Raw genomic sequence first — 12,923 nt, forward strand, 5'->3', positions numbered from 1 at the left:
GGATTTCTCCTTCACTCTTTTTCTCTCCCTTTTCTTCTTCGATAACAATTTCTCCAACTTTTTATTTTCAATATTTACTTTAATTTACCATACTCCATATATATAATATGAAGAATGATATGCTACATGCCTTATGTGGGCTTCTTATGTGAGCACCACTCTTATTTGACACACGTTTAAAGTTATTTGTTTCGATTTATCTATTTAATTTGACTCTAATACATTAAAACATGTTATTACAATTTTTAATTTCACAAAATTCATAAAAATCAAAGTTCGATTTATCATTTTATTCATTTATTTGAAATTATAGAGAAAACGAACAAATCGAGCTTTGATTATTATGAATTTTGTGAAATTAAATATTGTTATAACATTTTTTAATGTATTAGAGTCAAATTAAATAGATAAATTGAAACGAACAACCTTAAATGTGTGTCAAATGAGAGTGGTACTCACATAAAGAGCCCACGTAAGATATGTAGCGTATCATTCCTCAATATAATATATCTAACGTCAAATTAAGAATATGCTATACTCCTGTTTATTGCCTTTTCATCCATTATAGTATTATTGGAAAATATCCTCGCCGTATCCAAACAAATAATACTCCCTCCCAAATTTTCCTATTTATTCTTTCCTCTAATATTTATAACTTGATAAAATCACAACCAAATTAATACGTACCGTTTATTCTATTAAAGGTCCTTTGAGATAAAAATATCAAAAAATCATTCATTGACACTTCAAAGTGAATTCCGAGTTGAGATTCGTAGGTTAAAATAACATCTAAAAGTGTTTTGAATTGCGATTGATAACCTACAAACTCTCTCATTCACCACTAAAAGTAATTTTGAGGTGTGAACGATAAAATAAAATTCGCATTCATAATTAGAAATCATTTTGAGCTTAGGGTTATAGGCTAAAACACTTATTCCCTAAACTATATATCTAATATACTACTCCCGTCGTTCCATAGCAGTGAAGACATTTCTTTTCGGCACGGAAATTAAGAAAAATTATGTTAAATGGGTTAAGTAAAAGAAGAATAAAGTAAAATAGGAAAAATGTAGAGAGTTGAAAAGAGAATAAAGTAAGTTAGAGGAAATGTGTTGATTTTTACTAAAAAAAAAAATGACTCCACTATTATGGAACATACCGAAATGGTAAAATGACTCCACTATTATGGAACAAAGCGAGTATATAAGAATGAGATTCCTTTCACAGCTGGTTCGAAACCTTCCACAATTGATTTTCCATTTATATTTATGTACCTTTAATGCAAACATTTTTACCTTTTCTTTTACTAAGAATATAAGTATATCATTATTTACCTTCTCAAAAAAGAAAATATACCCTTTTAAAACGTATATAAAAATAAAGTATTTTTTAAAATAAAAAAAATAGTAAAAGATGTAATATTTCAAAACATAAAGGTATAATAGATTACTTCTTTATAATGGCAAAATGTGTAGTAAATCCTCAAATACCTTCACCTTGGGAGAAGATTTTAATGAAAAAAATATAAATATGGTAATTATAAGATTTTATGTTTTCATTTGGCTCTTCCCCGGATATGCTCTAATGCATATTGCCTTTAGTTCTTTTACAAACCATATTTTAATACCTTTTCTATTACTAATGCATTTAAAATATATAATACCTATAGTTCTATTACAAACCATGCATGTTTTAATTTTCTACGTACTAAGGCTGAAAATTCAGTAGCAATTATTTATTATTTTGATTATTTTGGGTAATGACATGCATCCATTGTGTGGAGAAATAAAAGCGAACTCAATATCAAGGATATATTTAAACAATAGAAAGTTCTTGGAATAGATACTCGGGGCATATTAGGGTGCCACCACCCCTTAAAATAACACCATATCACAATTTCTAGCCAATCATTTGTACATGTGGACGAATAATAAGCTGCCACGTGGCAAAAAAAAAAAAAAGAATTTCTGGAAAAAGACGGGCAGCAATCTGTTGTTCTTTAAACAACAATTTTTCTTGAACAGCAATATCCGACACACTATACAGCAATCTATAGATTGCTGTCTATCGTATTGAATATTGCTGTGTAGCGTTTATAATATTGCTGTATAAGCGTTTTCACGTTGTCATTTTAAGAGGGGTTGTCATTTTAACACAAACCTAGATACTCAATTGCTTTTGATACACATTTTAATAGTAAATTGTTTTAACGTGTCTAAAAATTTAATTACAAAGAGATTATTTTACCCGAATCCAACATTGAAATAAAATAAAAGGGCCCACCAATTAATTAAGTACAAAGAGCTACACTAATTAATTAAAATAAAATAGGGACTCAAGCCATCTATCCAGAAAAAAAGGCCCACTTAATGAATGTCTTGGCCCAACTGATTGAAACCTGGCCCAGTTACGTAATCATGTGAAACCCTGATCCATATCTTCACCGGTGATCACTCACCACCTTCTCTGGCTGCAGGCCTGCGGCGGTGCCACCGCCATTGCTGCAAGCTCTCATCACGGCTCGGCCTATCGTCAAGATGTAATGAAGGTGCTAAAAGAGTTTAAGCTTGAACGTACGGAATCATTGTTTTTAAATTTATGGACGCCATTTATGTCTTGGAGGATTTTTTTGCAATTAGGTCATCATTTATAGACTATAGTTAGTAGTACAATACAACGTTTCAATATTTACGTTAACGTAACCAAAACATATCGTCGTATCGTTCAAAAACTAACTGCCGAGAACTCATTATTATATGCAGTTGCTTAACAATTATGAGCATATAACTAGTTGTATATTTCATGTCACAATTTTAATTAGTAAGTACTATATATACACTTTATATATGTAGTATGTACACACTATATATAGGAGAACGTAGTATGAATTGTTGATTAATATTATGAATATTTTTAGGCTATGATTCACTATTAATTCATAATGTTGTCTTTTATTTGGTTTTAATATATGGAAATACTATTAACTATGTCAGGGACGGAACCAGAACTTGAAATGAGCCGGTGCTGAAATTTAACGACAAATACAATAGGACGTGCGATGCTCATAGAATCTTTGGTAGCGGCTTGCCTTCTCTAGTGGTTCGCAGAGGTTTATCTAGGATTTTTGATTTGCGAATTCAAAGAAAATATTAGTATACATTGGTCCTAATATCTTCATACTAGTGTATCCTGATATCCTAAGAGTTCGTTTTTTGTTAAAATATTAATCTGACCTAAAATATGGAACTCCAACTATCTGTGATTACTTGCCCAACTTTGACAAGTTTCAAATATTTAAAAAAATAGTAAAAAAAAGTTAGTAGAATGTGAATCGTTTTATATATTAATTTTATAATTAAATATGAGTAGATTGTGGGTTTATCAATAAATGAATCGGAGAAAGACCTAAAATAAAGTATGAGACGTATAATCCTGGATAAAAAAATTAAATAAATTAATTAATTAATACAATATATTATTATACTAATAAGAATAATCAGATTTTCAATAGTAGTAATTGAATCTTAAATTGTGAATAAAAATAATACTAAGATTTTTAATACCCGTAGTAATTGAATCTTAATTACACTGAACAAGAAATGAAATTATCAACTACTCTTAGATATAAACGTGGTCTAGGGTCCCATGGTAATACTCATACAGTACAATAATTATATTTCCTGTCTCTCTTGCGTCATCTACCTCCTCTGTCATCTCTCTCTCCTGCGTTTTCTTCCTCCTCTCTGTAAACCAAACCCCAAAACACTATAGGAGAATCTGGAAGGACAAGCTTGGCCTATGCTATCTACGTCCTAGAACTATGCAATTATTAGCAATGGATTCATTTGTTTACCTCCGACATTTCCCGGAAGAACAAAAAACTAGTCATGTTCGCCCTAATTCAAGCTAGAACTCCATTTCCGAAACATGGATTCGCCACTGTTTTTTTATGAACGTGAACGTTTTTTAACATTATGGGTACTGAATCAATTACTAATAATAATTGGATCATTAACATAACTAATTGAATTGATCCAAGCTTAAAGTATATTAATTGGTATAAATAAATTGTGATAAGAGGCGGATATGACAATTTTACGTCTGGATAGAGGGGGTAATTAGTCGCATCGCCCCCTAGATCCGCCTGTAATCAAATTAAGGCTCAATATAGGCGGGTAGAGCTGTGAATTTAAGAGTAAGTGATCAATGCAATAAATTGTAGATACTTAAATTGGGTGCATTTCATTCGTATCCTTAGATTTTAATTTGAATTCTCAATGTAAGTTGACTATCAATAAAAATATAAATATAGATTGGCAGGAAGCAGTTGGATTAATTGCGGTTTGCAATAAATAAATAAGTGAAAACATGTCTGCATGTTTACTCATGTATAAATAACACCAACCATTGTTCGCTGCATGGATTATCTCTCAAACTATTTCACTTCCCTCAGCATTTCTCTTAGCCACCATTAACACAAAAATCTCTTCCTACCTAAATGAGTTATAACACCATGAGAGTTGCAAACTCTCCAACTCAACCTCTGATCGATCAAAACGGCGTCGTCAATGTTGCTCAACAGCATCAAACTCCCATAATCCAAGTAAGTGAAAATCTTAATTCCAATTCAGGTGGTGCAGTTTCAAAAAAGAGAAGCACACCGCCAAAAAGAAAGAGGGTGAATTGGATCGAATCTGAAGACAGGTATATTTATTGTGTTAGGATATCTTTGTGTCACGAGCTAGGAATTAGCTCCATTTTCCAATTTCTTTTGTATTTTTAATTTATTTTTGGAAACTCGAATTTTGAGTCGATGCAGGAGACTGGAGAGCTTGGTCAGTAAACACGGACATGAAGCATGGGGTACCGTTGCCAAATTTATGGACCGAAGAAACAGAAGGCAGTGTAAAGACCGATGGAGGAATCATCTATGTCCATCTATTCCGGTTTTATATCTATTCACTCTCTACTGTTTATATAGTACTCCCTCCGTCCCAAGGAAGATGACCCCTTCCTTGGGCGGCACGGGATTTTATGCAACTTTATTTTATGTGTTAAGTGGAGAGAGTAAAGTAAGAGAGAGGGAATAAAGTAGAGATAAAGGTATTTCTATTTTTGGTAATAGATCATCTTGTTGGGACAAACCAAAAAGGAGAGTGAGTCATTTTCAATGGGACGGAGGGAGTATTTTTTAAAGCACTCTATACAAATACTATATGATAATATCAAGTGTTGAAAATCAGAAAAAGGAAGACTTATTTTTTTGGTTGCTCTCTCTAATATATGAAATTAATTAAAGGGCATTTCCTGATAGTAAGCCATTACATATGGATATAAGGCAAAACACCGGTTGTGAAATATGATAACATCATTGTGTTATTGTTGCTATCTCTAATAAATGAACTTGGGCATTAGTATTTACTACTTCAGAGTAGTAACCCAATTGGTGCATGTTTTGTAGGCTTGAAGAATAAAAGTTATTATTGTTAAATTAGTGTTTGGTAGTTTAATAAACTTATCATTATGGCCCGTATTTATGCCATTAAAGTGAGGGAAACACTTATTGGACAACAAAAAAACAACAGCTATCAGTAATATATTTCCATATGAGAAAAACTTATTTATTATTAAAAGTGACATTTTTCTAATAATATCTAGTACTAGTAATATTAAAGATATCTTCGGCTTCCCAAACTAGGGCAGACTACAAATTTTTTATTCAGAAATCAGTTCAAGCCCTTACTGTATTTCTTCTCATAACTACTCAGAAAAGCAAAGCTTGGAGCCAGGAAGAAGAAAGGAAATTAGCTGAAGGGCACACGGAATTTGGAGAAGATTAATGGGCGAAGATAGCAGAAAGCATTCCAGGCAAAAGTGGAACTGACGTTAAAAGACACTGGGAGAGAACAATGAAATGGATCAAAAACAATCCATCCACAGTTTTGGAAAACTACATTAGACAAATGCTCAATGATGAAAACAATTGCCTATTACCAAACGCCTCTACTCAAGTACCAATGGACAACACAAATACCCTAATCCAACCATGCACCGGAGACAATGCCCAGCTTCCTTTCTCCATTGAAGATTTTGGAATCGAGATGCAGCCTTTCATATCTCAGTTAACGACCGAGGAAGCGGAGATGGAGAATCGCTTCTTGTGGTAGTGGGAGGGGGCTTCTTTCTAAATATAGTTTAATTGCTATGAAATAAAAATAATATAGGAGTACTATATCATTAATATTTGGTGATCCATTTTATAGTGTACTTGTATTTATGTGGGTATCATCCATTTCAAATCATCAATTCTCCAGAAAATGTTTCAGTAAAGGTAGTAGGTGATCCATTTGGGTATTTATGTGGGTTCATCCAACTAAATTCAATTTACAATAACATAAATAAGGTCATCATTAGAAATCAACAAGAATTCTCTACATTAAGTATCATCTCTATCTTCTTATGATTTCAAATATCTACATAAATTTCCAACAAGTGGTCTAGAGCCAAGTCATTCATGTTCAAACCGTAAAAGAAACTTCAAATCTTGGAACAATTCAACAAATTTTCTTCTGTCTTTGCCTCAATTTCTGGAGTGTTAAAATTATAGACCCTTTTTTCTGTCAAAAATGTAATTGTATGTGACAGAAAAAAAGGCGTACATATTTTCGATTCAATATTGATTGGAACCTCACAAATTCAGAAATTTGAAAAATTAAGAAAGTGAGCAAATCAAAAAGTAATTTTGCTAATTAAAAATCAAGTGTTGGAGATTATATTGTTTTGAATAACGAAGTCGAGTTTTTTTCGAACTTATATCTATCGAGATCAACAACTATATATTAACGTTAAATATTGTGCAGATGTAGACATTTATTACAACTTAGGACGACATAAGTTTGTTAAAATGAAATGGTCAAACTTTTATTATGTCGTTGGTAGACAATATTTATACTGAAGATTAAATACAATTAACCAACATTCAAACTATACGCACTCTCCATGGAAAGAGCAGTTAAGATACTAATAACTCCTCAGTTCCACATTGGTCATATGCATTGGCGAACCTACATTGGGGGCGGATGAAGGTAAGAGAAGAGCAAAGACACTGTTATAGCTAGGTTTTATTTATTAATGTTCAATAAATGGTAGTATAAATGAATTAGATTATATTTAAATACGAGAATCAAAATTCAAAACATATAAGGAATTAGGGAAATAAGGTTAAAAATATAAAAGTTGCATAAAATTTACCACCTCAGTCCCCCAAATATTGACACACTTTGATCCGGCACGAGTTTTAAGAAATGTAATGGAAAGTGAGTTGAAAAAGTTGGTGGGATGTGGGTCCTACTTTTAAAGTATTAGTTTTATAATAAAATGTGAATAGGAATGAGTTAGTGAAATATGAGGTCCACTATAAAAAATGGTAAAAAGTGAAGTGTGTCAAACTTTTAGGGACGGACCGAAATGGTAAATTGTATCAAACTTTCAGAGACGGAGGTAGTATATGGTAAGAGCATTTGTAGGCATGTAGCCAATAATTAGTAATAATAGTATTTGTGATATGAAGTGTATATGCTTCCCGTGAAAATCAAGACCAAATCATACATGTTTAAATGGATGAGATCATACCTCAAGAATTTCAATAAGTAATAGACAAAATATCAACAAAGGGGTAAGATCGTCATTTAGTTATCATATTATAATTTTCGTGATTTTTTTTATATCAATATAGTGTATTACAAATAGCAACACAATGATATGAGTATTTCAACACAATTACACAAAAATGTGAACACAGTTTTATTGAGATTTTACATGCATTATATTGAAATTTTTTGATACATTTGTTGATAAAAATCTATTTATCAACATATACGAAAACTAAAGTAAAAATTGTCAAATTTCATCATCCGAATGTCGTCGGAACATATGCAATTGAAATCTCGTTAGAATCTTTATAAAATTATCTTTAATTTGATATATATTTTGCGAAAAAATTATTTAAATTGAGAGAATTACGCAAATTTAAAGTTTTGAGATGCTTTTTAAGAAAGAAAAAGTGGTTAAGTTTAATTACTATAATATAAATTGACATTAATACTCTTTGAATTAATTTAATTATTATTTAAATTTATAATATAATCCGCTTGACATTAAATTAGTTAGCAATTCATCACCACTCTATCTATATAAATACATCTATTTTTTCATTAGGAAGGAATCACCTAAAATATGTATTACTCCTATATTATTTAGAGCATCTACAATGATTGCGCGATCGGGCGAGATTGAGCGTCCATTGCAGGCACGCAAGTGAAACGACCGAAATATCGGTCGTCCCACTCGGGCGCCCATTGCAACGCGATGCCCGATCGCACCCGGGGACGAGTGACTCGTTTTGACGCATTTTTCATTTTTGTTTTAATTTCTATCTATAAATATACCTTATTTTCACTCATTTCTCGCACAACTCACACATCTCTCAACCCTCACACAACATCTCTCCAATCAAACATCTCTCTTTCACTCACATTTCCAATATGATTTCCGGAGAAGATATAAGTTGGGCTATGGAACGCGCAATGTTTGCTTTTGGGAACCAAATTCTCAGAGGTATTCGTGCAATACAGGAGCAAGAGCAAGCCAAAGAGCAGGTCTCGAGGCCCATCCGTCGCCAGAAATCCGTCCACCGAGAGCACATAGTAGCTCATCAACGCCTGTTCGAAGACTACTTTGCCGATGTGCCACGGTGGGGACCGACGGTTTAGGATACCGTGAGAACTGTTTCTCCGCATTGTTCGCGCGATGGAGGCGTGCGATGAGTACTTCCAGCAACGGCAAGATGCGGCCAATAGAATCGGTCTATTCCCGCTTACGAAGTGCACGGTTGTGCTTCGTTAGTTGGCCTACGGTACCACGATAGACATATTCGACGAGTATCTTCACTTCAGGGATACAACTGGCCAGGAGTGTCTGGAAAAATATTGTGAAGGTGTGATTGACGCCTTCGACACCACATATTTGCGCAAGCCGAATGCCGAAGATTTCCAGTTCCTAATGAGGATGCACGATAGGGTGCACGGCTTTCCAGGAATGTTAGGGAGCATTGATTGTATGCACTGCAAATGGAAGAATTTTTCGGCAGCGTGGAGAGGCCAATTCACCAGTGGGTATAAGGGTACCCACCCGACGATGATCCTTGAAGCCATTGTTGACCACCGTCTTTGGATCTGGCATGCTCACTTTGGCGTGGTGGGGTCAAACAACGATATCAATGTACTGAACACGTTGAGTTTCTTCACTGAGCAATGCAATGGCAACGGCCTGATGACAAACTCATGTTTTAATCGATTTAATTGGTCTGTTGAGGTGCTTAATATCGAGTTTATCGCTTGAATTGTTTATTTCCAGCCAATTATTCTATCTGTTTGGGTTTTATTGTTTGTTGAGTGTTTTAGGCAAACAGATAAAAGAAGGTGAAAATTCGGGTGTGGAAGCTTAGAAGGCAGCGAGGCCCCAAAATATACCACCCGGCCGGGTGGATTTACAGCTAAGAAATTCTACCCGGCCGGGTATTGTTCCGCAGCGTCGGAAGTCCAGAGAGGTGTAAAAAGATGTCACCCGGCTGGGTGAATTTGGAGTGTAAAAACTCCACCCAGCTGGGTCACTTAAATCAATGGGCGTGAAGCTTGGGAATTTTCTTCTTGTTTAGGGACTGCATGCACAGAAAGGAATAACAAGTTTCCTAGGTCCAGCGAATCCACTAGAAATCAGGGTCTAGGAACTCACGGAACGTTGGAAGATCTCGGTCGTTGGACACACAGAATATCGCTTCAAAACCCTCAACCACGTATACTAAAATTAGCACAGAGAAGTAGGGATCGATCCCACAGAGATGAATGCGTAATTAAACATGCTCAAGGATTCGGGACTATTTTTGGGTTGGCTGCTGCCACGCATTTTTTGGGTTGAGGAGATTAAACTAAATTTGGAGTGAAATCTGCTACGCTAACAGCTAGATCTAGGCTGAACAGAAATCATGCATATAACTGGAAAAACAAGACAGTCACTAGATCTAAGAAACTATTTTCTAAATTACCTAGACCTGGGAAATGAACTGACGGTGGGGACCATTTGCTGAAAAGGTAAAGTACGGATGAAAAGCTGAAAATCAACTAACTAAAGTACCAACTAACAGCGACATCATCTTCTCCAATCAATTTGCATAAAAATTTCAGTAGAAACAGAGATGGAACGTGAATCGGAAACGAAGCAGACTGAATTTAAAGCAATTAAACGAAGAACAATTTAAAACTAAGCAGATCTGCGACTACTAGACGAAGTAAAATGAAAAGAGAGCAAAAAGTTCGAAATCCATTCCCCTGTTCAGATCCAACTTCGGATGCTAAATCCACTCCGGATCCAAGCATCCGACACAAACTCCGACCAAAAGCATACCCATAGCTACAGATTCGCCAAACAACCACCGATCAACAACAACAATTCAGATCCACAACCTATTTCCCAGATCAAGCACAGAATTATCCAAAATAGAGAATAACATTCAACTTCTGAAATTAAACCTCAAAAACACAGAAACAACGTAAATCAACACAAAATAAACACCATCATGACATAAACCAAATGCATAGATAACGGTAATAGCAAACAACCAAATTGACTTCCAAAACGATGAAGTTCGACGGAATAAAGGTGCGAAAAGCTGAATGTAAACAGATTGTTTCTTCGCCCTCCGTGAGGACGGTGTTACCACTGACTTTCGCCGAAGATGAACCCCTAGAAACCCTTAACTACCCCAGAATTCCCATTTTTCCCAAGTGTGTGTGTGAGTATGTGAGCTGAGAGCAAATTCATCTATCTCGCGTGTGCTGCATGCTCCTTTATTTATTGGCGTTGAAGTGGGTCCAGCGAGGTATGAATAGTCTTTGTTGCCTCAGCTATTGACTTTCTTCGTCTAGCCATTTTTTTCCTCTTCAACTCTGCTCACTTTCCTTCATTTTCCTTCGCTAGTCCATTGCCTCCAGCTCTTCCTGGATCTAGCGTCTCCTTCACACACCTGGCTTAAAAACTGCGTTAGACCCAGTAAAATAAAGTATTTTTCACCACATAACCGATGCATGAAATTAGCCTTATCAGGGCGTTTCAGCCGTTTCTGATTTTGAACGAAAGAAAAGGGAAAGGGGGATCTAGGTTTATTATTCTACATTCTACCACCTACCACACACACTACACTTCCCCAAGAACACTTTGAATAGAGATTTGAAGATTGAAGACTACAAATCGAGAGATTGGAGTCTCTAAACCATAGAATCGTTCCACAGGAGTATCTATTTGCTTTCTTTTTATGTGTTTGATTGAATCCATTGTTTTGGTTTTCATGAAGAACATGAGTAGCTAATTTTATTGTGGAGTTTTGGTGAAGACTACAATGGGTGTTTGTGATTAATTCAAGGACTTCTTTTGATTGCTTAGTCTTGTGATTCCTTTGTTCATTCTTGTGCCTTTTCAATTCAATTGCTTAGCTACCAATTGGGTTTATTTACCTTTATAGTTGTAATCGAGAGACACCTATTTAGGTTTGATAAAAGAGTGAGCATCACTTTGATAATCTACACTCGAGAGAGGGGAACCTTAGTGAGAGCTTGAGTCTTTTGTTCTATGGAGTTAATCTAAACATATTAGAAGGAGACTTCAATATTAAGGGTTAATCAACGGGGTGAGTACACTCGCGAGGGGCTCAACCTAGACTAGTGACTTTCCTAGTAACCCTAGAGACATAAAATGAGTAATCGAAGTTGTTGAATCAATCGCATGACAATTCCATTGTAGTTGGATCCAAAACTCTAATGTCCTCTTTGTGGTACCTTTTTGCTTGTGTTTTTTTTTCCCTCTTGTTACTTTTAATTCCTTTTTCTTTGTTATATGCTTATAGTAGTGTTAGAACAAAACCTTTTCTCTTTGGATTGTCTAGATAGTTATCAAAATTTGTTCGTGGTACTTGAGTTGATACAATATTGTCTCTGTGGGATACGATACTCTTGCTTGCTAATTGCTACACAGCCCCGTACACTTGCAGGTATTATTTGTGTTAAAATAAGTCGAGTCAAGGTATGATTATCAAGTTCACTGCCAACGGACAACAACATCATATGAGATGTTACTTAGCCGATGGCATATACCCGAGATGGCCAGTCTTCTTGAAGACGATCTCCTGCCCAACGGATCCGAAGAGGGCCTTTTTGCAGAGCGGAAAGAGTCTGCACGGAAGGACATGGAGCGAGGATTCGGTGTGCGTCAAGCACGTTGCGCAATAGTGAAAGGCCCAGCTCGTTCCTGGTACATGCATTATATCGCCAATGTCATGCACGCGTGCATTATCTTGCACAACATGATTATTCACAATGAAGGTACAAGAGTTGGCGATTGGTCCGATAATGAAGCTGAATCGAGCACAAGTCATGCAACCCCGCCGGTCATTCGAGGTTTACCCTATGAAGTCAATGAGAGATTAAAAGCATGGGAGAACATGCGCAACCAACATTCTCTGATTGGTCGTTGATTTATCTTTTTTTTTAAAATTCAAAAAAAAATTAAAATATTCAGATTTAATAAAAAAAATCCCACTTCCCAATAAAATACATCCATTTTTTCCACACTTTTAATTTGCTTTTTCATTATTTTTATCCCAAAATTTACACTGTCATCTATAAATACCTCCATTTCAACACATAAAATCACATTACACCAAACAACTCTCTCAACCTCAATTTTTAGGATTTTAATTATGTAATTTTTTAAATTTTTAGGATTTTAAATATGTAATTTTCAATTTTTAGGATTTTAATTATGTAATTTTGATTTTTTTTTTGTAATTTGTAATAGTAGTTCGGGTATTTTTA

The 12,923-nt window shown here is 34.8% G+C and overlaps 1 protein-coding gene across 1 annotated transcript; it reads left to right on the plus strand.

The window, feature by feature from the left end:
* Positions 1-8,585: 8,585 nt before the first annotated feature.
* On the plus strand, positions 8,586-9,505 carry LOC148932867 (uncharacterized). Its single transcript, XM_089065265.1, has 3 exons — positions 8,586-8,744; positions 8,905-9,115; positions 9,462-9,505. Exons 1-3 carry the CDS (start codon positions 8,586-8,588, stop codon positions 9,503-9,505), a joined length of 414 nt encoding a protein of 137 aa, XP_088921391.1.
* The last annotated feature ends 3,418 nt before the right edge of the window (positions 9,506-12,923 follow it).

This window comes from Salvia hispanica, chromosome 2 (genome assembly GCF_029641045.1).
Source record: "Salvia hispanica isolate PSC_SH4W2 chromosome 2, Shi_PSC_v1, whole genome shotgun sequence".
Classification (NCBI taxonomy): Eukaryota; Viridiplantae; Streptophyta; class Magnoliopsida; order Lamiales; family Lamiaceae; genus Salvia; species Salvia hispanica.

Coding starts and splice junctions, on each gene's coding strand:
- LOC148932867 (XM_089065265.1), top strand. CDS start 8,586: ATGTTTGCTTTTGGGAACCAAATTCTCAGAGGTATTCGTGCAATACAG. Junction 8,745..8,904: donor TCGAAGACTACTTTGCCGAT/GTGCCACGGTGG, acceptor GTGCTTCGTTAG/TTGGCCTACGGTACCACGAT. Junction 9,116..9,461: donor AATGTTAGGGAGCATTGATT/GTATGCACTGCA, acceptor TGAGTGTTTTAG/GCAAACAGATAAAAGAAGGT.